The 26,385-nt window shown below is 34.6% G+C and overlaps 3 protein-coding genes, 1 long non-coding RNA gene and 1 other non-coding gene across 6 annotated transcripts; 3 read left to right on the top strand and 2 right to left on the bottom strand.

The window, feature by feature from the left end:
- Positions 1–6,289: 6,289 nt before the first annotated feature.
- Positions 6,290–6,360, top strand: TRNAG-CCC (transfer RNA glycine (anticodon CCC)). Its single transcript has one exon. It is a non-coding gene; the product is annotated as a tRNA-Gly (tRNA).
- A 2,561-nt stretch (positions 6,361–8,921) lies between these two features.
- Positions 8,922–12,993, bottom strand: LOC140889053 (autophagy-related protein 18a-like). The gene is made up of 4 exons (XM_073296756.1): positions 12,101–12,993; positions 9,990–10,197; positions 9,446–9,572; positions 8,922–9,230 (listed from the first exon to the last, which is right to left on the bottom strand). The coding sequence occupies exons 1-4, from the start codon at positions 12,917–12,919 to the stop codon at positions 9,140–9,142; spliced, it is 1,245 nt and encodes a 414-aa protein (XP_073152857.1). The 5' UTR covers positions 12,920–12,993; the 3' UTR covers positions 8,922–9,139.
- Positions 10,209–11,629, top strand: LOC140889059 (uncharacterized). The gene is made up of 2 exons (XR_012152104.1): positions 10,209–10,493; positions 11,251–11,629. It is a non-coding gene; the product is annotated as an uncharacterized lncRNA (long non-coding RNA).
- Positions 12,994–14,050: 1,057 nt separating the features above from the next.
- LOC140879501 (metal tolerance protein 2) lies at positions 14,051–19,158 on the bottom strand. Its single transcript, XM_073283245.1, has 12 exons — positions 18,710–19,158; positions 18,477–18,546; positions 17,312–17,409; positions 17,077–17,231; positions 16,752–16,867; positions 16,139–16,235; positions 15,583–15,667; positions 15,208–15,270; positions 14,973–15,078; positions 14,749–14,894; positions 14,427–14,518; positions 14,051–14,340 (listed from the first exon to the last, which is right to left on the bottom strand). Exons 1-12 carry the CDS (start codon positions 19,085–19,087, stop codon positions 14,223–14,225), a joined length of 1,524 nt encoding a protein of 507 aa, XP_073139346.1. The 5' UTR covers positions 19,088–19,158; the 3' UTR covers positions 14,051–14,222.
- A 1,059-nt stretch (positions 19,159–20,217) lies between these two features.
- Positions 20,218–25,363, top strand: LOC140891358 (peptide chain release factor APG3, chloroplastic). 2 transcript variants are annotated; one of them, XM_073299825.1, is made up of 15 exons: positions 20,218–20,407; positions 20,561–20,617; positions 20,981–21,061; positions 21,173–21,230; positions 21,345–21,448; positions 21,547–21,598; positions 21,949–21,998; positions 22,165–22,230; positions 22,410–22,478; positions 22,752–22,824; positions 22,987–23,119; positions 23,349–23,406; positions 23,626–23,673; positions 24,819–24,902; positions 24,983–25,363. In XM_073299825.1, exons 1-15 carry the CDS (start codon positions 20,276–20,278, stop codon positions 25,052–25,054), a joined length of 1,137 nt encoding a protein of 378 aa, XP_073155926.1. In that variant the 5' UTR covers positions 20,218–20,275; the 3' UTR covers positions 25,055–25,363. The 2 variants fall into 2 exon arrangements, with proteins under 2 accessions (XP_073155926.1, XP_073155918.1); XM_073299817.1 differs by having other exon boundaries at positions 22,314–22,478.
- The last annotated feature ends 1,022 nt before the right edge of the window (positions 25,364–26,385 follow it).

Raw genomic sequence — 26,385 nt, 5'->3', positions numbered from 1 at the left:
TACAACATAAATTCTCCTAACGTCAGGAATATGCTTAAAATATATGAATTTTGATTCTGTGGTTAGTTTAGGCTTAAGGCACCTAGATTCTCCTATTGGAGGAGTGAAATTCCCCGAACAGTATTTACAGGTCATCGTTTCTAAATAGCGTAATCATATAACATTCAGTAGTTAATTCAATATCATTTTCTAGTTGCCTCTACTTATAGTCCATGGAATCTAAACTCCTCAAAATCAAAATACTAAGTCAATCCCCGAATAAACTGAATAATCCGCTCACAAATAATACATGTTGGTCTCATGTATAGTCAAAACACAACTAGTACCTTTTTGCTCATGCATCACAAAAATCTTGGTGGAGACACTCCTATAACATGACCCCGTAAGTAAAGTTTATACAACCCAAGAATATTGAAATAACATCAATACAAATACTTATATACAATTAACCTCAACGTAAAACGAAAGTATCGAGATAACAGTTATAATAACAAGTCATTATGTTGACTCGTGATTATTCCAAATGCTTCAAATACCCAAACGTGTGTAGAACCAACAACCCAAATTCTCAAACGACTATATATCGTCCACTCTTAGGCCATATCTAAAGCTTATATTATACTTAACATCGAAACCAAAACTTATAACAATTGTGTTACGCCACACCTGACCAATTACACAAGCCTATAAAAATTTACACATTCATCATTCAGTCATCACAACATCTATAAGTCAGGCTGACAAGTTTCAAATCTATTTATTTAAATGTAGTGACTTGAACGTCAAACCCAATACAATTTACTTGGTAACACCAACCATGCGAACCCTTAAGTCTTATCAAAGATTATCCAATTTTTTTATCAAACTAACTCCACGATTATTCTTCTTCTCAAAGATTCAAAAACCTAATACAAAACATGCTTATCATCAATTTATACCTCATATAATTAAGAGTACAAACTTAAAACCACAAACCATCCAACTATAACCTTATGGTCAAGTGTTATCTCCAAGAAAATCATGACTTTTTCGTCAAGGAAAAAACCTTAATAGTTAAATGAATGACAATATGATATCTGTGAACCCACTAGCATAATTTGACATATGCGGACTTAATTCCCAAAAATATATACTAGCCTCTATAAAGTAACACTTTAAATTCACTAAAGAAAAAAAATGATACAACCCTCGATTAATCATTCTTGCGAGTAATCCTACTCTCGCCTCAAGCAATAATTCTATTGCTATCACATAAACTTAATACCTCTCATCGAAATTTACCTTTATTGTTCTATCTTTCGCTATACCTTCATAAAAATTTCCTAGATAAACCCGCTACTTCTTACCATCACAAACCCAATAATTTACCAATGAAATCATTCTAATATATCCTAAATATCAAACTTAGTTTCAACAAAATAAAACCGAATTCCCAAATTCGAAATTCCTTGTGGTCAACCTGTCGTATAACATGTCTTGGGGCATACTGCATCACCACATATTTTTCACGTAAATCGCAATGCATAACTAAGTATTTTAAAACTTTGCTAACATAAAGTCTTAAGTCATAACATATGCTCCTGATAAATCATAATAAAACATTTAAAACTTACAGACCGACAGTGGGATTTCTGAGCTTCACGTGGTAGATAGACCCCTCCAAGAACCGCGCTCTGATACCAAATGAACGCCTACTACTAATAAAATGTGAAAAAAAAAAAATTTAAATAAAATCTATACATATATGCCCATACATATATGTATCAACATTAAAATACTGCTAATAAATAAAATTCTTAAAACAAAAGCTTAAATAAATAATAAACATTCACCCACTGAAAATCTTACGTCATGCTAAAATAATAATAATAATAATATCTAAGTAAAAAAAAACCATAAACCTCGAATGCGGAAATATAATAAAATTATTTCTTTCAACCACTGGAAACTGAAAATACGAAACATGTTTTATAAATTCTCAAAAGTACTCAAACATGCTAAGACTCAATGCGACGGTCACGGGGCAACTGCCATGCTCACTCATACGTCCTCGCCACCGGTAGGAGTTACATAGAAATCATCATGCTCACCTGCACCATATAAGCGTAGTGAGTGCTCAACATGTTTTATCTCATAATACCAAAGTTTAAAAGTCACACATAAGCACATAATAATACTAATACATATAATCATCATGAGTATGCATGCATGCTTTAAAATAATGCACCGTAAATTCTTGCATGCCATAACTTTTATCATAACATAAAGTCCATGTACTAAATCATATAATACACACATAAGCATGTCTTAATCATAAAGAACTGTGTAGATTATATCCATAAATGTGGTTCGTAATCATGAGCGACTGATCAGTCTAAGAACCATCGGACGTGGCGGTGGATAAATTCGCCTCTATGCTGGTAGTAAACTACCCTGTGCTCGGTGGTAAAACCACCTATATGACGGTAATAAACTACCTCTGTGATCGGTGGTAAACCACCTCTATGCTGCCACATCACTTCAATTTCCATAAAATATTTTCATGCTCGACATTAACATAACATTCATCATAAAATTATTTGATGTATGCATGCACTAAAATTTGGTCCGAAATATATATTTAAATAATTTTCCTGACAAGCTCAAAAATTTTCAGACTGGTCCAATAATTCTCATGGGCTCCCAAGCCCATGAAAATTATTGGGTTTACTTAATTAAATAATTTAAAGGCCTAATAAAATTATTAAAAGCCCAATTAAATTTTTAAACAAATTAATAGACTCAAATTACACTTAAACTAATAAATAACTTAAAAATAAAAATACTCGAGTCCAACTAACCAAACCCGGACCCGAACCCAACTAACTCGACCCGACACCTTCTGGACCCGACACGGCCCGCCCCAGCCCGAAAAAAAAGCAGCCCAGCCCGAAACTCCTCCCCCTACCCCTTTCTCGGCCACCAGCTTGAGCAGTTCCACGAGATTCGTTCATGCCGCCTGCTCCGACAACCTTTGGCCGTGAAAACACCGTCCAAACGTAGTACATTCAAAGACGTTTCCAACAAGCTAAAAACCAGCCAAAACCATGGCCTAACAAAGGAGAACCAACCCCTGCAAGTCGGCCTATCCTAGAATCGAGCGCAGACCTGAGTAACGCCGGGACTTTCGATCGTGCCGCTTGCTCCAACCATAAATCACCGTGAAATCAATTCCTAGACTTTTTAAACACGTAGGGGGTTCTAACCCAACAAACCTCACATCAAACCGTGGCCCGAGCAAAGAGAACGAACTCTTTTTCCCGGAACTCTAAACCTGCGCGATCTGTGCACCAGATCTTGAATGCCACGGCTACAGCCCATTCCAGCCCCAAACTCCAGCAACGCTTAACTCTAGGAAACTTAAGATACGTCTCCAACCATAGGTCAACAGCCGAGACCAACCCCATGCCTAAAAACGTGGGTATGCAACAAGTAATCCAAGCAAAACTTGAGTTATTCACATTCTAACCAACTAGTCTTCATGAAATTCAAAGGTACAGGTGATGCTTTCAGAATATAAACATGATACATAGCTTATACGGAGAGAATTAAACATGCCTTGAAACAACTAATTTAAAGACTAAGACCGCGTGTACGGCTCCGGGACGGCAAACGGCGGAGACTCGAAGGAAAAATCTTGAAGATCGGCTATGGGGGTCTGATATCTGCTGTGGGGCGTGAAGAAAGTGATGAAGAAAATGTTGGAGGCGGCTGATCGAGTTGAGCGTAGGGTTGGGAGATATTTTTGGGAGTAGAATAGGATAATTAGTTTAATTAGGAGTAATTGGATTTAAAAAATTTAATTATGATAGATATAATTAATACCATAAAAATATGAATTTTAAATAGGGGTGGCAAATTTTTAAAAAATCCCGACCCGTCCCGATTCCCAACCCGTTCCCGTCCCGAATTTTTTTCGTCCCGAATTTTTCCCGACCCGAGTGTTCGGGATTTTTTCCGACCCGATCAATGTCGGGATCGGGATCGGGATAGGCAACCCTTCCCGACGGGATTCCCGACCCGATCCGAATATAAAAATAATATTTTTTAATAATATTTTTTAATTAATTTTTTTTTAATTTTATGTTTTAATATTAATGTTTTATAATTATATACCATATAACTTTTTTTATATTTATATTTTTTAATATTAACATTGAGTTATAATTTTTTATTTTGTTTTTTTTATTATTATGAATAATTATATGTTTTTTATTAATCAAGTAGTTGTTTTAGTTTATTTGTAATGTACTACAAAAAATGTTTTAGTTTTTTAATGGTTATATATAAAGAACTTTTAATTTATTTTTAATGTATTAAGAAATTGTTTGATTTTTTTCATAAATTTTTTTTAAAAAAATATTTTCATAGAATTTTTTTTTAAAAAAATATTATTCGGGATTACCCTCTCCCGACTCGACGGGATCCCGAATGTTCGGGATCCCGAACATTCGGGTCCCGACACATCTCGGGTGCGGGATCGGGAGAAAAAAAATATCTCAATTCCTATCGGGACGGGAATCGGATAAGGGGGTTACGGGACGGGTCCCGACCCGATTCCACCCCTAATTTTAAACTCCTAAAATTTGTTCATATAAAAACATAAATCCCGAAATATTAATTTAAGGGATTTTTAAAAATTAATAAAAGTTATTAAAATGACTTATTTTGGATAAAAATGGGTTTTCTAAAATATGTAAATAAAATACCATAAATTTTTGGAATAAAAACTAAAAAATAATTATTTTTGGCCACTAAAAGTCTTCTAAAATATTTTGGATGGAAAATTAATATCTCGTCCGTCCACACGATAAAATAACTTATTTATTCCAAAAAAATCTAAAAATACAATAATTGCGAGTTAAATGCTAAAATAAATTTAACTCATGCATATAATTCACATAATAACACATAAATGTCATTTAACCCAAATATAAAATTTTAGATAATTATTTTCCCTAATTATGCATGCGAATTTACATATAAAAATTACCGGGTGCTATAAGATGAGAGTGACGATTAATAATTGCTGCAGGCAATGGATTGGGTCTAAACCCAGCCCCGCATTGAACTCGACCCCGCCAAGCGGATCCACATGCGGGTCCAAGATTGGCCGGACCCGCCCTGCCCCGCCAAAAATATATATATTAAATATACTTTAATATAAATATAAAATATACATATTTATATATATATATTAATAATATATAATTATATTATTTATATTACATAATCAATATTTTATCTCTAATTTAAGTTTATAATATTTTTGGATTTAAATAATTTTAATTTATTATGATATTTTTAATATAAAAATATATTATTATGAATTTTCTTTTATTATTAATTATTAATTAAATAAAAAAATGATATATTTTAATTTGTAGAAATATTTTTTTTGTCCTAAATATTATTAATATAAATTTAATGATGATTTGTTAAATTTTTAACTTATTTAATTTTTTATTTAATAAAATTTAAATTATATTTAATTTGACGGATCCAACTTCTCTAATCCGGATTGGACCTGCCGTCGGGTCTGGTCCACGGAATGGCGGAGCGGGTCTCGGGTTTGCCCAAACCCGCCTCGAACCCATCCCTAACTGCAGGTAGAGCCGTCAATTTGGGTTAGGCCCGCCGGGTCGGCCCGTCCCGCCACACAATTTAAGTGGGTTGGGTTAAAATTTTTCAACCCAACAAAAAGTGGGACTAGATGGGCCAATCCGCCAAGGCCCGTGACCCGCGCGGGTTAGCCCGCCACGGGCTTGGGTTGGCCCGCGGGCATAAAGAATTAATATTTTATTTTAAATTTTATTGTGATAAATATATTTTTTTTAATAAAAGTTGTGAATTTTTTTGTATTAATTATTTTATATAAAATTTACATATATAAAATCAATAATTAAAATTTTTATTAATACGTTTCTATTAATATTTATTTATTTATGATATTTATAATTAATTATAATAATTTTTATGTATTTTTATTTTTAATGAACCAACCCGCGGGCCGGCTCGCATAATCCGCAACCCAGCTTGGGTTGGGTTAGGTTGGGTTGAGGATTTCCAGCCCGCCCTCGACCCGCCAAAAAGTATTTTTTTGGTGGGCCGGCCAGCCCCGCCATAAGTTGACCCGTCTGACAGCTCTAGCTGCAGGCCGCAGCTCCCCGATTTGAAGGTAGTTTCACTAGTTTGAGAAATTAATATATAGTTATATATATAATTAAACGTTTTGAGAATAAAACAACAAGCGCATCTAGTGTAGTGGTATCATAGTACCCTCCCACGGTACTGACCGGGGTTCGATTCCCCGGATGCGCAACTTAATTTTTTCTATCAAATTTATATTTAAAACACCAGCTTATTAAAAATCTGCATAATTTGGTGAAGCACATTTTTTTAACTTAAAAAGTTGATATTTTTCGATAATTTTTACTTCTTTCAATAATTTAAAACTTATTTTTTATTTTTATACGATATTTTTTAAAATATTCATTACTATTTTTATCTATATTCTTAAATTCAATTTTATTTTTAGCTATATTTTAAAATTTTAGATTACATAATTTATCACTCCTAATATCATCTTTATTTTTTTGAATCTTTAAATTCAATCATATATATATTAAAGTTTTTAGATTAGATAGTTATCACTCTTAAATTTTTAAATATTTTATTCAAAATGTCATATTAAAAATAAGATTAAAATTAATTAATTAATAATTAACATACAAAATTTATGTATGTACACCCGTAGAAAGTACGGTAGTATAAAATAAATATTTATATGAAAGATAATAGATTAAAGTAATTTTTAAAATTAATATTTGAATTTTTAGTTTATTGCATTGCATAATTATTTCATTCATAAAATAATGGTAACAAAAGATTTTTTTTTTTTTTTTTTGTGGAAAAGCTTGTAATTTTATTGAGAAGTAGAATAGTCTTCTATTACAAGATTCACCGACCAAAAAAAAAAATTCTCATGTTCCCATTAAAACGAAGAGGGGAAGAAAAAGCAAAATGAGCGATAGCATCTGTCACTTTATTAGCCGTTCGACGGACATCATAAAACAACTTCACATTTCGATTAGTGTTAAGTAGACGACAAATTGATTTTGCCATCACACCAATACAACTAAAGCCTCTTTCGGACACGTGATTGACTGCTTGCAGCGCCAAAATAAAATCACGGGAGAGTAGATGAATACATATTCCTTTTTCTTCAATAATCTGCAGCCCCTCGCGTATAGCCATAAGCTCAACAATGTACGACTGAAATATGTTTTTTAATCTTGTATAGCATGATTTAATCCCGGGACACCAAAATAGCGCATGACAGGTAGAGTCCCGCCCTTCCTAGCATAGATGACAGATTTCTCGCACAGGGACATGGTGAGCAGCCAGGTTCGAGTTCGTGGAAGTGATATCATGAAGCAATCACCACAAAAACACTTATATATTTTTGGTCATGGGATTGATAAGTTCCAAATGTATTCCACCATTTATTAGCTTGAAGATTTGAGCAGTTGCTAGGAGGGTCGTAATAAACAAAAGAATTATTTTGAGAGAACAATTTAATACATTGCTTGTAATTGCATGCGTTACATGTATATGCATATTTGGTTTTTTTTTTTATGAACAATTTTTTAATTTAAATTAATATTTAGATTATGAACAATTTAATATTTTTGGCTAGTAGTAAAAAATATTTTCAATTTTTGATGTAATTTTAATTATCGTACGTCAAACAATAAATAAAAGAAATTTATGATAAATTTAAAACTATTTTTGTATGTATATTACTATTTATAATAATTTCATAGTATTTTATCTATTTTGATAATTTCGACAATAAAAAAATCTTATAATATCAAACACATCAACATCTTTAAGTTGTTTAAAATAAGTTCATTAAAACACTTTAACAAATTATTTTTAAAATAAGATATTATAAGTTGTTTTTAATAAGCTTAGCTAAACACGCTCTAAATTTATTAAAAAGAGCGGGCTAATTGCATCCACACCCCATGTGAAAAGTTTAAAAGACATAAAACATCTTGTATAAAATTAATAGCATATTAGACTCTATGTTTTAAAAAAATTAGCATAAAAACTTCTATGAGAGGGTATAAATGTGCCCGAGTTCGTATAACATGAGGGTAAAATGTGCTGCATTTTAAAAAACTGAGGGATGCATTAGTCTTTTATTATTTCTTAGGGGGTTTTATGATTTTTAGACTTTTCACAGGGGAGATTAATGCAATTAACCCTAAAAAAAGCTTATAAGTTCCTAGAGTTTAAAAATTGTTTTACGAGTTTATAAGCTGTTAGAACTTATTTTAAAAATAAGTTGTTAAAGTGTTTGGGTACAATTATTTTAAATAACTTAAAGATGTTATATGTTTGATATTATAAAATCTTTTTATCGTCAAAATTACCAAAAAAAATATAATTATATGAAAATAACGTTTCGATGTATACATATACGATAATTATTTTAATATTTTACTTTAGAAAAAATTATGTGATTTGAAATTTTTTTAAAAATAATATTTAATAGTTAATGGATGAAATATATGATGAAGATTTATTAAAAAATTCAAGGATATTTCAAAAAAATAAAATCCTTTTGAAAAAATTACCTCTCCTTATATTTTTAAAAACAGTTTATAAGCCATGTTTAAAAAAAATTACCAAACAAAAATTCAAAGCTTAAAATTTCTTTCAAACCGTTTATAACACCCTCTTAATTGCACACAGTGTGCCGTGTGCATGATATCATTTCTAATAAATATAAACATATTAATTAAAAATAAATGCATAAAATCTTGAATTCTGAAAAATGATTGCGTAATAGAGCTGAGGCTTATGCATATTTCTTTAGTATATTCAAAATCACCACGAAAGATTTTCATACAAGCAAGAATCACAGGCGTACATTTTTTTTAAATATTTTGTTCACAGTTGATTAGTCGGTTTCAAACAGTTAGTTATATACGTACAGATATTTACAACATCACGAATCCATTGATTAGCAGAAAGGTAAGACGAGTAAAGGACATAGAATATTATGCCCGTAAATGCAGAAGATCATAGGCTAGAAGGCTTCTTCAGGCTTGAGAAAATTATGATACTCCAACTGTGCCATTTCCCCACCAATTGCTGGGTCGAACTTGCATCGGTAAAAACTGCATAAAATTCACACAAATCAATAATTTCTCAAAGACAGTAATCCAAAAGAGAAAAACCGCAACACATGACAGTATATATGCAGAACAATGGATTTCTTGAAGACATGTTTGTCGCTGCTTGTCCATCCTTGACCAGAGAACCATGACATTTAAAATAGCATGGAGAGACCTTCCTAATCATGGCAGTCTTGTGTATAGAGTTGTTAACGAACCTTCCATCCAAGCCAAGAATTACGACTGTATTCTTTTGGTGACCAAATGCTGCGATGTGTTGAGATCCTTCAGGCAACCGAAACTGAGCCACCGACCACTCAGAACTGAAGTACTTGGGGAGCACTCCTGCCAAATGAACGTCTCACTTAGGGTCAGCCCAAAGGTAAAAGAAAACAAATGGCTGTCAGTGTTCGCTACAAACTCTTGGACGCCAATTACTCACTCTTAGGAAAGAATGAGGTGCATGAAACATTATTACTATAATCTAACACCCACAAAGTAGCAAAACCAAATCTAGTGATACCTTCTTGAAACAGGAAAAAAAAAAGAAAAAAAAAGGTAGCAAAACCAAATGGAAACCAAAGTAAATAATTTATGAAACCACAAAGACATCCATGGATGGAGTATAAATGCCAGAATACACTCAACAAAATCAACAATTTCACCAATTCAACTTGATTATAGGCCAAAACAAAGTCATCAACTTCTAAAATCCATACAAAGGGAAATAATATTCGTTCTGCATTTAAACAAAACCCATACCTTTGATGAAAGAGAGAGACGAAATAGAAGTGTTAACAGCAGTATTTGAATCAGGGGGACTATTAGACCTCTCACTTCCAACATTTCCAAGATTAACTTTCAGGCTAAAAACATGAACAGTGTCCTTATCACTTGAGACAGCCAGCCACTGAGCAGTGGGTGAGAATGCCAGGCTATATATTTCTGCTCTGTCTGCACCCCTCCGTACCTGCATCATATTTTGTTAGCTATTTGTTCCATTCAGAAACAGTTATGCTTTCACACTCACCAGTGCGATAAATCAAAGACATACAAATGCAGAATCGAAACACACAATATGTCAGTGTTAAATTTCATTTGACCCTAAACCGAGCTCAAATTTATCAAAAACTGGAAATAAAAGTAGTAACAGTAAAAAATATTATGGTAGTAGACAATGGGTAATAAAAGATAATTTATAGGGTGAAAGTTCACTTAATTCACAAATCACACAGCAAGTAATCTTTGAAGCTACCCTATGAAGTAGTGTTTGAAAGAGATTCTAGGAAGCACTTCTCACCTTTTCCCAAGGTTCTAAAATTCGCTAGGCGCTAATCGGGCGCCGGACCAGCGCCTAGCGCCTAGGCGGGGACTAGGCGCCGCTAGGCGGATTCCACGATATCAACATAAATTGGTTTATTTCAACGTTGGACGAAGATTTAAACCCCAATACAAATCTGCAGCATCCTTAAATTTTATTTTCTACTTAATTGGGCTTTTATTTTTATGAGCCAAAAAAAATCCTAAACCCCATAAAAGATGCATAGTAAAAGCCCATAAAAAATATTAAATCCCTAGGCATTTTCTCTCTTCTCTCTCCTCGCATATTTTCTCTCGGCAGATTCTATCTTTTCTCTCGTCTCATCACCATTTCGAAACTTCAAGTTCCGATCTACGCCACCTCGTTGCTTGAAATATTGATTTGAGCATAGATTTGGAATCCTCTTGGCAAGGGCTTTCTTCCAATACCTATTTTCCTAAGTTTGGAGCTCGCCCCGTCGAACCCATTTTTCTCCGCCGCCACCGTTCACCTCTCTTGCCGTCGCCGCCTAGGGACGCCCAGGACCGCCTAGGCGCCAAGCCGCCTAGGGTGACCGACTAGCCCTTTTTCGAGGCGACCGGCCGGTGCCCAGGCGGCCGCCTAGGGCGAAATTTAGAACACTGGGTTTTCCTTAACAAAATTTTGAAATTTTGTGAATGAAAAGTTGGAAAGTGGAAGCACTTCCGAACACTACTGAACTAGAGGAGGTAGAACATGTTCCATTTCTTGAACAAAAGAACATGTTTGACTGTGACATTGGGTTGAGTATGTCAATCATTCCTTCAGTATCAAACAAGGGTCTTCAAATAAGAATCGGAAGCAAATTAAACATAAATAAACGCTACTGACTCTATATGAAATGTTGATGACTGAACATCTCACATATTCTAGTATTTTAATTTTTCATTCTGCTAAAAAACAAGGGTGACAGGTGTGGGAATGCTATCCAAATTCTACTGATTCGCACATGTCTTAGCCATAAAGGCTGAAGCCTGGTTTTGTTTTGACGACTTGGTCCCCTTCATAGCATAAAAATGCCTTTTCAGTGCACCATGAATAGAGATAAAAGTTCAAGACGAATTGTAAATAATGATAATTCAATTTCACTAACAAATCAACGACTATCAATATTTATTTTATTGACATTTAATAGTCGTAAAGCAGTAAGTTGTATTTGATGAAACTTTCTTCAATTATTCGAAACTTTCTTCAAATATTTACATCTTAACATATTATCTTTTAAGACCCGGGGATATTGCTTTACACAAAGGCTTTACAGTACCTCGAAGTGTTACTGCACCTCACGCTCGTAATAACTATAATAGCAACCACCATGACACTTTGTGCATCACCCCGCCCTATCCCCTTCCCACGCTTCCATTACATTACCAACTCCAGCAACCAACAATACATCAATCGAAAAGAATTTCAAGTATTATGGTACATTTGAGCAATAGACGAACAAGTTAAATCTTGCCAAACGAAAAACTCAAAGATGGAGCATTCAATAATCACGGATAAAAATAGAAAGGAATTAAGACGAACAAGTTACCTCCTGCAGTAAAGAGCCATCATGAGTATTGAAAATTCGAACCAGGGTTCCTTTACTGCTTGCCGTGGCAAGAAAATTGCCATCCTGAGACAGTGTAAAGCAGGCGATCCTCGAATCATGAGCAAGAATAAACTTAGTCCTTTTGGATGCGTAATGCTCCACCCTAACCTGTCCCTTCTGCAAACCCAGACAAACCAACACAAACGACCCTGCTACCTGCGACACCGCACACAAACCCTTGGGGTTCGCGATCGTTTCAATCTGATTCAACAGCTTCAAATCCGAAAAATTATAGACAAATATCTTCTGCTCCAGAACAACCACAATTCTATCCCTTCGTAATCGAACCCCACGAACCTCAGACCTAAAGGAAAGCTCCCCGATGCACCGGCTCTGATGATCGTCCCAGATCATGACCTTGTTCACCGGATACTGCGGCGCATCGCCGCCACCAACTAAAGCGAGGATATTGCAACGAAAGAGCATCTCCACAGCGCCAATGCCACCGTTGCAGTCGAAATCACGGCGGAAGATCTCGCGGAAGGGGTCACAGTTGTAGATTCTAAATCCTCCGTCGGTTCCTGTGGCGAAGCAACCGTAATCCTGATTGAAGGACACGTGCAGAAGCTTCGCCGGGCAATCGATCGCAGCAGGGTTTGGTGCGGCGGCGGAATCAGCACTAGAAGATCGGAGATCTTCGGGGTAATCATCATCGGGAGGGTCGGATTGAGGCCATGGCTGCTGCTGCTCCAGGTATGGATGTAGCATGGGATTCGGGTCCGGGTTCGGGTGAGAGGGGAAGCTGGAGAGAGTAGCCATGGTGAAGAAAAGAATAAGGAATACACATGAAATTATATTTGGGACAATTGCTCTCGCGCTTACGATCAGGAACCTAATCGAGTCAAACCAATCGTATCGAGTCGAGCTCGAGTTTATTTGATTATAAATAAATTATTATCAAATCGAATTTCAGTTTTATTCATCGAATATATTCATAGTTCATGAATTTAATATAACTTAAACAAACTCACTAAATATAAAATATAAATTTAAATATTTATTGAATTTATTAAAAATTGAATTTTATATTTAGAAAAAAAATAATATTTTTTTATTAAAATTTGTAATTTTTAATCTAATTGATTTTTATATATTTGTCACGACTAAGAGTAAAATTTATAATCAAATATTAAAGTTATTACTTTTCATTTAAGGATTGATACACATGTCTACTAACAAGCATGTTCACAATCACGAGTTAGCGATCCGAATATTGTAAAGCTTGAGTTTGGTTCGTTTATCTTAACAAGCTCAAATGAGTTTTTATTGAATCTAACTTCAAATAGTTCACGGTTAACTTGGTTCATTTATATCTGTGCTTGTAATCTCGTGCCTCACAAATAATTTTGATCTTCTATTTCTATCAAATTTTACTCCACCAATTTATTTATTTATTTTTGACAATTTTAGTTTTTTTTATTTAATCTAATTTTAGACACTTTACGTCTTTTATTTTATCAAATTTCAGTTTTAATTCCGTGATTTTTTTTTTTTTTTAAACAATTTTAATCATTTTTATTAAGAGCGCCGATATGACATGTACATATTAATGTCACATCAGCAATGCATTAGTTCTATATCACCGTCGTATGTCAAGTTGAAAAATAGATTAATATTGCCGAAAAAAACCATCGGCATTGCATTAGCTTTATGTCAAAAAAACATAATAAAACTGAAATTTGATAATATAATAATCAAAATAAAAAACAAAAACAAACAAACACAAATGAGACAGAAAAAATCCCATCATATCATGGGAAAAGTTCAGGAGTAAATTCACCATATCAATTCTCAAAAAAAAAAAAAATCACCAGATCACATATATTTGCTTATGTTTATCATTGCCTAGTAAATTCACCAGATCATATATAAAATATATATAACATATCATAACAATGCAAGTAAAATTTACTCTTTTATTAATGACAATAGATATCGATTGTATGTTTAGTAATCTCTAAACAAATACTTTTGCAGTCATGTTAGTCCAGCAGGATCTCTTTCAACTTTTGATACAAGAAAAGTATGTGCATATCCTGGAAAAGGGTGGTTGTCCCATGAATCACTGTTGCAACTCGGGCATCGGCTGGCCAAGCCGCAGCTGAATGGAGACTAGCATGATATTCGGCATAGCCTCCAGAATCCTCTTCTCTGCTTCTTCTGAAACTTTTACCGCCTCCCTGAATCCGGACCGAATTAAATTCTTCCAGTATAGTAGAAACTTCATAAAAGAAAAATATTTAACCATTTGGTGGTGATGTCTAACCTGATCAACATCTCGGGTGGCATGGAAACCTCGATTTCAAGAAATATCTGTCCTTGCAGCATGTGCCGGGTGATGCGCTCGACTACCATATTCTGAAACCCATTTGAATATGTTCACATGGATGGATGAACAATCATTTGCCTAAGCTTAAAAGAATCTTAAAACAGTTACGGCACAGCGCCATGGATAAATCAAAAAAGATTCTTCTTCACTGTTCCACCCCATATTTTCTCCAGAAGAAAATGAATCTAAACACTCCTTCGTAGATATACAAACCCATCTGCGTATTGGTAACGAAGAAAGCGATTTGAAAGGAGTATACCTCTGAGAAATTGGAGGACAATATATTCGAAACATTATCCTCGACATCTGTTTGCTCCAATGTGACTGTGCCACTCTGGTGCTCCGAGTTTTTGAAGTTTCTTTGGTTGTTAATTACGTCGGCCGATATGTGTGAAGTTGATGGCTCTACAAGGAAATCAGGAAGAGATACTACATTTCATGTCCCCAGCAGGAAGAAAAAATCATACTTCAGATACTTCATACCTATATGTATGAAGACCTCAGAAACTTCAGGATGGGATTGCTGAATTTGGCGACGTACATTTTCTCCAACATCATGTGCAGCACTAACACTAGAAAAAGGATCTACCTACATTAAGGAAATATTGGTTACATACTTTCAGAATGCTTAACAAACATGAAACAACTTTGACAAATGAGAATTTTACTTCTATTTTATGTGTAACATTATCGGAAAATAGTAGGAGACTTGACCAACCTCAATATCCACATCAAGATACAAGGACGAACCAGCTCGTCTTCCTCTGAGGTGGTTGTATCCCTACAATTTCATAATATAGTTATAGAGAGAGCTTTAACATCCAATACCAATTCGGTGTGGCCAAGGATAGTTGGATATGTGAAAGTCTACAGCATCAAGTTTGCAAAGCGAAACAAAAATTAAAATTGATATAATGAAAAGTGTGTTATCGATGTCCGTAAACCTTCAGAATGGATAATGTACAATTATGATTGGTCGTGATAAAGTAGAAAGATGGGAGGGTATAAAGCACAAGTGTTAGCTAAATCAATAAACTCAGATTATGAACTTACAAGAAAGAAAACTGAATTCTACAACATAAAATTGACTTGCCTTGACTCCCTCGACTGCCAGAATTGTGTCTTTAAAAAGTTCCAGATGCTGAGATGGAACAGCAGCATCCACCAATTCCAAGACACTAAGTTAGACATGCAACAATTCGAAAAACCACCATGTTAAAACTCTACCTTCGGTCCCTCATCACGTTAACAAAAACTAAGGGAACTTTTTCTTGATTTCATAGAATTCGAAAAACTATGCCTTTCCTGAAAAAGTAGATCATTCCAGATAGGGCATGGACCTAGGAACTAAAGAAGGGAAACAAACTGGGTGCGATAGAAGGTGGCAACTCCAAAGATTAGGTGGAAGCGAAACTTGAATTCTTTGAACAATTACACACAAAACTTAGAGAAAAATAAATAATGGGATACAAACACATCCCTCACACCCCACGAAATCCACTTCTGAGTTCAGAGAAAGAGACTTCAAAATTCACTACAAGTTGAGCATACTTAGGATATTTGGTTTCAACGGAAGCATGCACTGTCACATATATAAAGAGAAAAAACTGTACATTCTAAAGCAAAGAAAATATAAAACAATAATACACCTCTGGTAACCACTTTCAATTCCAGCTTTTAGAATCATCCCAGAGACAAGAAGTCCAGCAAGAGGATCCAGAAACCTAACCCCAAGAATAGATCCACCTGATATTGCAAATAACAACAAATATCATCAGTGAGTGAAAAGCCCCATTACACAAAATATACGGTAAGTAGCTGAATTTTTTTTTTATAAAAAATAGAGAGTAAAAATTGCTTCGGGAATCCAGAAATGCGAAGAAAATGGAACGCACATGTGTAAATTGCAGCCAAGGGCTGATTCAAAAATGCGAAAGGGGGCTGAGGATAGTTATTTTTGGCTTTTCTAGTACGATTGACTGGAAGAGTGTCGTCTCCTTAATTTGTGCTTAAATTTAATTAATGACTTCTGTTAGTTGTAAAAAATTAAACATGAATTGTCAGATTTTCCCATTTCAGATCCCTACCAGATCTACCTCTGACTGAATCCAAAGTTAGGTCATTTAAAAAGTTTTAAAGATAAAAAACTATATATACCAAACAGAAATACAGAATGTATATCTCAAACAAATGGAACCTCTTCATATGCATAATAATGTTAAGAATTCATCAATTATCAATTCTATTGATCTGTATATTTACCAACCCCAACGAGAGCCACTATTGATGAAACAGCATCAGCACGATGATGCCAAGCATTTGCTTTCATAAGGCCACTGCCTGTCCTCTCACCTGCCATCTTTGTTATCCAGTATAGCCTGGTTTAATCAAAGTGCAAAAGAGTCAACATAAAGATGGAGGTTAGGAGATATCTCAAAAGGTTGCATTTCAGAATTTTGGGAAATTCAACCACAAACCACCAGTAAAGTTAAAATCAAGCAAACAAACACCGACTAAAGAAAATAAATGTTTTTAAAACTTTAGGCACCAAGTGATGCTTTTATCTTAATGATAACGATATGTTTACCCTTCCTTAACAGCTATAGATATCAGAGTCATGTTCAATGCAAGAATTGGGTGGTCCATGTTGATTCCATGGTGGTGCCCACGGTGATGATTATCATGCAGGTGATCATGAGCCAAGGACTGATTAACAATCTCAGGAGCAGCTGAAAAAATTTCCTAAACATGAAACAAAATTTTATCTAAGGAGAGTAAACATATAATTATGCAACTACAATGAAAATAGTGCAAGGATTTACCAACAAGACATCAAAAGCATGCCATGCAATGCCTCCAGCAGTTGCCAAAAGCACACCAGAAATCGTTAGGGCTCCTAAAGTCTCAAATTTACCGTGTCCTGAAAGAAGCAAGACCATCATGAACTGGGAGCGAAGGCAAATTGAATTCTATCAAAACTTTACACCTCAAAAATTTCTAACAGTGATAATATATCCAACAAAGAATAGTCCACATCAATTGTCCTAGAAAGAGACTAAGAATAAGAATATGAAAAGAAGGAAATAACAAAAAAAAAAAAACTCTCTGGAAATGTTTAGGAGAAGCCAAGAAGTCACAAATATCTACCAGATATTAGATATTTGCTCATATGTGCTTTTGTTAGTGGCCTATATTTAATTTGCATAAATATGAGTCCTCTATAAACGTCTTAAGCAAGTAATAATATTAAATTTGGTTTCCCTCTTTCTCTTCCTTGACTCTCCCTTTCCCATTTGTCGTCTCCCTTCCTAATTCTTCTTGGATTTCTCAAATTGAATAATATTCACTAAAAGTAGCGTGTCACATGATACAAATTCATGTCAAATCCATGGTGATCATTCACCAAAGAGATAAACTCTAACGATGTTCTCAATGACATCAAGGATTTTCAACTTCAATTCGAAATTTATCCTGCCTTGAGTAACCAAAATTTGCTATGAAAATGAATCTGTTGACGGAAATACTGAGGAATTCAGACAAAATTTCGTGGCCATCCATGTTGCTTGGGATTTCTGCATTTTGTTGGTGTTTATAAACACAAGTCCATCATAAACACTGGAGTAGACAATGATATTAGATGTGATTTGGTATCTTCTCTTGATCTCTTCCCCCAAAAGACTCCCCTTTCCCCCTCCATCATCTATCCTAATATTTCTTCAACTTCTGGGGTTGAATACTCACTCGAAGCAATGCCCCACATGATACAAATTCGGAATATATCATTTTGGGCAATCGCTAACTGACAGTTTGGCTGTGCACAAACTAATCTAATCAGATACCACGAAATGTAACTTAAGACATAAGAGATTCTAGTAAACAATTCCACATCTTGATTAGACAACTTCCAACCAAATATAAAAAACGGCAGGTATAGTTAGAACATGTGAGGTGAACACAAGTAGAGTGAGGATACAGATCAAATGCGACCGTATGGGTGTTCTTTGTCCTTTGGTACTCTCGAAGCCTTGAACGATAACAATGCCACCCCGCTCAATACCTACACCATCAAAGACTTGCTCAATTCAATCAAGAAACTAAAAAACAAAACTTAAAGAGGGAAATTTTCAAGAAGATTAAAAAAAAAAAGAAAAAAGGAGACAATAAATTAAATTTCCAAAAGCAAATTAATCAACAACATAAGACAAGAGAATAGATTGTACCACATCAGAAACCGAATGGGCCGCATCAGCAATAATCGCAGTACTACCAGAAAGGTACCCGGTAAAAGATTTTCCGGCAGCCAAGAAAATATCCGCCGCAAGACCAAGCCGGAAAACCTTCTCACCCTGTTCACCAGAGCGGCTATCCCGTCCCTCATGCTGGTGATGCGTGTGACCCACGTGCCACCGCTTATGAATCGTAAAGCTTGGGTTTTCCGCATAAGGAATCGAATGATCGTACAACCCAGAATTCACGGAAGCTTGAGCTGCAGCACATTTCTTGAAAATGTTGGAATTGTAGGACTGCGACGATGATGAGATCCTTGATATGCAAGATTTGTGAAGTGGGCTGAGCTTCATCAACAAACTAAACCCCATTTTTCTCAAGGTTTCTTCTTCTTCCTGCCTGTCACACCCTCGGACCCCTGCGATCAAAGTAAAATTATGAGCTTCCAGATTCCACCGTAAGCTTGAAAAATTAGCTATTTAATTCATATTTGATAAATAATTTTCAAAAATTTTAGATATCTAACTTCTTTTTTCTTAAAAAAAAAACACATATATTTAACACATATATATTTGAGTTCATACATTTTTACAATTAAGTTTAAGTACTATCTTAAATGATATATATTTCAAATAAAATTGTCATTAATAAATTTAACAAATGGTTGATTTAAAATATGTATCATTAATTGTCGTGCCAAAAGATCTATAAATTATTCACATTTACGTGTTACGTGATTTATAATTATTCATTAATTTAAGATTAATTTAATATTCATCGAAGAATGTCGACTAGCCGACTACAAATAGGGGTGCAAACGAACTGAATCGAGCCGAATAATGGTAAAATTTTAAGGCTCGAATTCGGCTCGATAAGAGTATATTTGAGTTCGATCTCGATTCGAAGTTCGATAATTTCAAATATTTTGGCTCGAGCTCGGCTCGAAATGAAGTTCGAGTTCGACTCGAAATATTCGAACCTATTCGTGAACTATTCGGATATTATGGTTTGAAAAGCTCGAAATGTTCGAAAAAGTTCAAAATGTATATATATTTATTATATAATTATATTATATTAATTAAATATTAAGGCTCGCGAACTAATCGCAAACTATCGAACCGAATAATTTTGGCTCGAGCTCGACTCAAAAAAAAGTTCGAACATGTTCGAATTCGGCTCGAGTTCGATAAGCTCGAATACGAATCAAATATTTATCGAGCGGGCTCATAAAGCTCACGAACAGGTTCGGTTCGTTTGAACCCCTAACTACAAGTCTATCATTATAAATAAAAATCATTTACCTATTACCATAAACAATATGTTATTGTCTAATATATTTTATTCCGATAGATATATACTTTAAAATAATTTTCTAATTATCATTTCTAGTAATATTATATATTGGTATAATTCTTTTTACGATCAAATGCGATTTTAGTTATAAACAAAAAGGTCATTAAAAGGAAAAAAAAAACAAAAGAGGCGCCATCCGCGTATACGATTTTATCTAAAGCAGTCATCCCCTCTCCCGAGAAAGAGAGAGAGAGCAGTGGTAAGCAATGAACAGCCTAACGGCTAGCCTCCCACCGCAATTCTGCTACTCCGCCGCGAAGTTCCCCGTGAGATATCGTTCGCTTTTCATTCACTCTCCTCCGACCCACCGGAATCACAGAAGATTTGTCTGCACGGCGGTTCGTACTGATTATTGAGCATTTTGTTCGGTGTTTCATTAAGAAGTGGTTGAGGGGAAGCATAAGCAGATTTGGTGAACAAGGATGATTTTTTATTGGATTTTGCGTTGATTATAGTTACGCAGCTGATATTGTTAATGATGTAAACTGCAGGAACCGTATCTAATTACCAAACTGGAGTCAGCTGAGAAAACGTGGAAAGATTTATCGGTACGCTCGAGATTGTGCTGTATTACAGATTTTTTTTTTATTTTGCCTTTCGTGTCGGGGTGCTCGTGAATTTCAGTGCGGCTGATGTTTGATGGTTTCTGTATTTTGTCGGCTGTCTTTTTGGCGACCTAATTGAATCGTTTATAAATAATAGCTCGATGGAATAGTTTTACAATGGATGGTTAATAATGAGTGGAGTTTTTATTTTCCTTTGTTGTAACGATTATGTATGCCTCACTGCTCTCAATTCATGCTCTCTAAATGGTCGATTTTGTACTTCGCTTTTCCCTTCTATAGCATGAATTAGGGAAGTGACTTTGAAAATTTGACTGAATTTTTTATGTTACTGACTCGTCATGGTAGGTTAAACTAGCTGACCCGGATGTTGCTTCAAATCCAAGTGAATATCGGAAGTTAGCTCAGTCTATAGCGGAGCTTGATGAGGTACCGCTCATCCAAAGTTAAGTTAGTTATCTTGTTTGAGAACTTAATTGCTCACCCATACACTTTATAATTGTTCTTTAAAACCTAGCGATGAACTCTCTGAGCTTGTAGGTTGTGTCAACTTTTAGGAGATTCAGGGACTGTGAAAAGCAACTAGAAGAAACCAAAGGTTTTTTTATTATTCTTATTTCATATAATGCACACGATAATTCGGAAAGTGCTATAATGTTTCCCCTTCATGACCATGTACATGTATTTGATGTCTTCTTTTAACTTCACTCAGCTTTGGCAAAAGAAATGGCGGCTGATGAAGATATGGTTGAAATGATTTCTTCTGAAATTGAGACATTAAATTATCAGATTATGGATATTGAAGAGAGGCTAAAGGTTTAACAAATTGTATATATTTTCTTGTGGAATTCGATGGCCGTCCCTTTTTAATCTCACACCCTCTAAAGTTCTTCTCTTTTCATATATAAAAATAGGTCTTGCTCCTTCCAACAGATCCTCTTGATGCAAGAAACATAATGCTTGAAGGTTTGTTTTGATTAACTAATAACTATGTATTGAGCTCTAGACTTACCATGGATATTAAGAGGAGCATCATGATAATATATCAATTGATGAATAATGCAGTCACCCCTTTATTTTATCACCTTGTCAATCCAGTTGAAAAGATTAACTTGAGATTTGAAGGCGCAAACAAAACCTGTAGGGGTGACTGCATTAATCTTCAATTGATATGATAAAGGCTTGGTGTACTGAGCATAGAAACACAGAAAAAAAAGTTGTGTTACCCTGTGTTAATATTTAATTAATAGAAGTTTGTTTCAACACTGGAAAGTCTTTACTGCTCTTACTTAAGTGCTTAAGATATTTATTTGCAGTGAGGGCTGGTGCTGGTGGGGATGAAGCTGGACTTTGGGCTGGTGATCTTGTAGGTAGATGTTTTTTTTCCTTTGAGATAGATGGTTTTTTTCACCAGAACAGACTTCAAATTTCTTTTCTTGTACAGTCCCATGAATAATGTGTTATGTACAAAAACTAAAAGATTTTTTTCAATATGTGAAATTAAATATCAGTTTCTATTCAACATCTTATAGGTAAGAATGTATCAGAGGTATTGTGAGCGTAGTTCATGGAAATCGGCCCTCGTCTCAAGCTCTGAGGTAAGAAGAATATTACCACAATGCTTAAAGATTTAAGACATGCATGCTCTCTCACAAACAGCTTATTGTTCTTCTATTTCAAGGCTGAAAAAGGAGGATTTAAGACATGTGTATTGGAGATAAAAGGAACACGTGTTTATAGCAAACTAAAATACGAATCCGGTGTACATCGTGTTCAGCGTGTTCCCCGAACAGAGGCTCAAGGTCGTGTTCACACATCTACTGCAACTATTGCTATCATGCCAGAGGTAACTCCTTTCCTAATGTAATCAGTACATTATCTTTTTCTACATTATTGCCCTGCATGGTACCCGTTTCCTCAAACTATCAGGGTTCTATGTTTCTGCTGTCTGCAATTACGGAGTATAGTCGCTAGACGTGCTATCTGATGTATTGACGTATGCCTTTGTTATGGGTAGATATCTACCTACACGTAATTTCCTTTCATATCGCTTTGCTACAACTTGGATCTGTGAATTTCTTCCACAATGATTTCATTTTCATCCTACTTCTGATTTTAGGCTGATGAAGTGGATGTGGAAATCGATCCAAAGGATATTGAACTTACAACTGCGAGGTCTGGTGGTGCTGGAGGTATGCTACACTCAATATGTGCTTGTTATGATTTTTTCTGTGTTTATAAGCTCTTTATTAATAATAATTGTTGTGTATGATCTACAATATACCTAGCTTTGCCTTTAAAACAAAATTGTCCCTTTTCCTCTTCTTTTTCTCATGTATCAGTTGCTACTGCAGGGCAAAATGTCAACAAGGTGGAAACAGCTGTTGACCTATTTCACAAACCAACTGGCATACGAATATTTTGCACAGAAGAAAGAAGTCAGCTAAAGAATAAGAATCGCGCTCTCCAGTTGCTGCGAGCCAAATTGTGAGCAATATTGTTTACTATTCTCCGTAATTGATGATTGATGTTTCTAGATTGAATATATATTTGTAAGAATTGTATGTGTAATTAAGATATCATATAACATCAGTGCTGCTATTTTATGGATTTGTGATTACTCTCTATTCTTGTCATCATTTGTGTACGGTATACCTGATTGATTGTCTGTTTCAGGAACAGTTGATACTAACATTAGCTGGTGATATGTTCTCAGGTATGAGATCAAAGTAAGAGAACAACAAGAGATGCTACGGAACCAGCGAAAATCGCAGGTGGATTGCGTTCTCTCTCATCATCTGCTCCGTGCAATTTTGCTTTGTAATGGGCCAGTTCCTTCCTTAAAAAAAGTAGCATGTATTGCCAACTTAGCCACACCAGATTCCCCACACACATTCTTGTAATTGATGCAAGAATTTCTTAAATTATTGGTGCAATAACTTGAGTTCCATCTACAAACCTAAACTGGGCTCTAAATATTTCCACTATGGCAGGTTGGTACTGGTGCTCGTTCAGAAAAGATCAGAACCTACAACTACAAGGTATGCGTAGTGTTTAATGTCTTGAGATTGATTGGTCCCAAACTTAGAAAAAATAGAAATCATTGTTCTGAATCTGGCTTTTGAGTACTGTTATGGCCTGTGCCTTGATGTCACCATCCTCCCACCTAAAAGACTTTACCTCAATTGATTCTGATAATTCTATAGCTGGTTTTCTTGTTAGCAAAATTAAGATAAATAAGCTGAGGACTCTTTTATAGTCTACCGCCAGACCTAGGAGAAATTTGTTTAGGGTAACTTGACTTCTAAATTTGCAAAGTTTTGTTTACAGAAATTGATACGACCCTCAGTTGACATCTTTGATATGTGAAATTCATCAAACTACGAGAGAAAATAACATTTTAAAAGATTATTTGCCTAGAACTTAAAAATCAACCAAAAATGTGGAATGAACAAATAAAACTGTTGATTTTTTTAAATGACACTAAGAATGAAAACACAAAAACAAGATAGATCGACTTTCGGGCACGGAGTTTCGAATCAATTGATGGGAAAAAACCTCGACCCAATGCTTAGAAAAAGCATGGATCTTGGTGGAAGAGGGATTTGTCAAGACGCTACACCACATGTTTGTGAAGCACAATGAAACGATTAGTCAATAACTTGAACGCGACAAGGATCACACCTTGGTAAGTTATTTTCTTCAAGCGCCGCCACAATATTGAATCTTGATATATTCAATATGAACACAAGAGAAGAATCTCCAATGTGATATTGAAGACTCAAATATGATCTTTTTTTTTTAATAATTCTCGCTTACATTGAATATCTATACAAGGAAATCTACCTAAAATAGCTCTATGGTTTGAGAGATGTCTACATTGAGCTCATAACTTATACTAACCAAGTAAGTCTTAAAATTAAAATAAATATACAAGATTGAAGCTCATAAACTAACAAAATAGGCTTTCATAATTAAACAAGCCCGGTAATTAAATAACTTTAACTTCCGACTTCCGAGCAGAATCTTTCAATTTTTTTATCATGGCTTCATGTCCAATTATCTCCGCTTCCACTAATTTGTGACAATCAAAGTGAATGAAAGATCTTCTATCAATATACTTGTTAGGTTCAACATGTATAATATCCGACATTTGTCGTTCATATTAACTTTGTGTGCGCTGCAGGACAATCGGGTGACGGATCACCGACTAAAAATGAATTTCGAGCTTACATCCTTTCTTGATGGAGACATTGAGACGGCCATTCAGGTATATGATGTTTCTCTCTTGAAGTGGACGTATGCCATCTTCTTCTCTTGTTTATGCCATCTTACTTCTTGTTCCCACAGTCTTGTGTGACTATGGAGCAGAAAGAGTTACTCGAAGAGCTTGCGGAGTCTGTGGGTGCAATGTCGGGTTAGTTCCTTATGTGCAACTCACTGGTGTACTCATGAATGAGGTTGGGTTCTGTGGCACGTTCACGTTTTTGCATCTTTCGACTCAACACGGCCGAAAATTCCCCAAGTCTTCATTCTTTGTTCAAATACTAATATATATATATATTAGTATTTCTGAATTTGGTCTTAATATCTCCAGAAATTGTTTGTACTTTTCGTAGTTACTTTACAGTGTTAGTTGAAACAAAAATCTGTACGTCCTATAAAATATGTCGTGTCTGGAATACTTCTAGTCAATTTATAAAACATTGACAATTGTCAATTAATATGTTAGCTATGAGCCTATTATCATATATTGAGCTCTCATGTCTCATGCAGCTAAATTTGGGCCAAAAGTTTGCTTAACAAAATATCATAGTCCAGACTATATAAAAAATAATAATTTAAGTCAATCTTAGATATAAATTATCTATGTCGCTCACACTTCATGCATTACTAGTGTGATGGCTGATTAAGCCTAATGCAGGCTCATGAACTATCAAGCCCATGCACATCACAAGGAATCCATAATATGGAAGTATACTTCTTTTTTTTTTTTTACCAATGGTAATGGGTTTGATTTCTCTACCAACACTTTTTCGAACAAGTTTATGGTACAATGTTTGTTCAATGCAATTTATCTTGTTAGCTTGATTTGTAAAATATTGCTTTATCCGAACACGAAAAAATAGAAATTGTTGCAAACTACAAGTGATGCACATTATACTCATCTTCTTCTTTGATAGTCTACCATTAATTTAAATATTATATCTAAATTTCTTACTCATATTTTTTAATGGTTAATAATTAATCACGTGCAACATATGAACACTTTCCTAATTAACCTAAAAAAATATGCTTTTATGATTATTATATGGAGGTTGTATGAGTTATTATTTTTCACGACCTTATGAAAAATGCTACAAATTTATAATAAAAAGTAACTCTTTATATCTCAACCAAACACGAAGGTAGATTATGTTTTAAAATATATATATGCATTTTCAAAACAAAAGGAGGAACTAATCCCTCACAAAAACGAATTATATGGTTGCATAATGATAAATCTCAATTCTTTGTAAAGCATTGCTTTAAAAACACTTTATTAAACTAAAACAAGTGTTTTTTTTTAAAGTTCATATTATTAATTTTTCAATTGTTTTTCTAATACCTCGATCGAAAAAAATGTAGTAAAACTCGGTCAATTTTTTTATCTTTTAAGAAAACGACCTCCGGCCACAACTTGTCACAACTTACGGAGCGACTCACCATTTAGGCGGATTGAGAAAAATGTCAACTCAACCCACCTATTTTAG

This window comes from Henckelia pumila, chromosome 1 (assembly GCF_033568475.1).
Source record: "Henckelia pumila isolate YLH828 chromosome 1, ASM3356847v2, whole genome shotgun sequence".
Classification (NCBI taxonomy): domain Eukaryota; kingdom Viridiplantae; phylum Streptophyta; class Magnoliopsida; order Lamiales; family Gesneriaceae; genus Henckelia; species Henckelia pumila.
Note: the sequence above shows the minus strand (reverse complement) of the source record. Positions and strands in the feature narration are given on the sequence as shown.

What these genes read in the sequence shown, in the direction of transcription:
- LOC140889053 (XM_073296756.1), bottom strand. Translation starts at nt 12,919, where the DNA reads ATGGCTACTCTCTCCAGCTTCCCCTCTCACCCGAACCCGGACCCGAAT. An exon ending in GTCTCTCTCTTTCATCAAAG is followed by an intron (nt 9,573 to 9,989) that starts GTATGGGTTTTG and finishes TTCATTTGGCAG; the next exon opens with GAGTGCTCCCCAAGTACTTC. An exon ending in ATTCTTGGCTTGGATGGAAG is followed by an intron (nt 9,231 to 9,445) that starts GTTCGTTAACAA and finishes AATTTTATGCAG; the next exon opens with TTTTTACCGATGCAAGTTCG.
- LOC140879501 (XM_073283245.1), bottom strand. Translation starts at nt 19,087, where the DNA reads ATGGGGTTTAGTTTGTTGATGAAGCTCAGCCCACTTCACAAATCTTGC. An exon ending in GGACAAAGAACACCCATACG is followed by an intron (nt 17,410 to 18,476) that starts GTCGCATTTGAT and finishes TGCTTCTTTCAG; the next exon opens with GACACGGTAAATTTGAGACT. An exon ending in TGGCAGTCGAGGGAGTCAAG is followed by an intron (nt 15,271 to 15,582) that starts GCAAGTCAATTT and finishes ATGAAATTGTAG; the next exon opens with GGATACAACCACCTCAGAGG.
- LOC140891358 (XM_073299817.1), top strand. Translation starts at nt 20,276, where the DNA reads ATGAACAGCCTAACGGCTAGCCTCCCACCGCAATTCTGCTACTCCGCC. An exon ending in CTATTGCTATCATGCCAGAG is followed by an intron (nt 22,479 to 22,751) that starts GTAACTCCTTTC and finishes TTCTGATTTTAG; the next exon opens with GCTGATGAAGTGGATGTGGA. An exon ending in CAGTTGCTGCGAGCCAAATT is followed by an intron (nt 23,120 to 23,348) that starts GTGAGCAATATT and finishes ATATGTTCTCAG; the next exon opens with GTATGAGATCAAAGTAAGAG.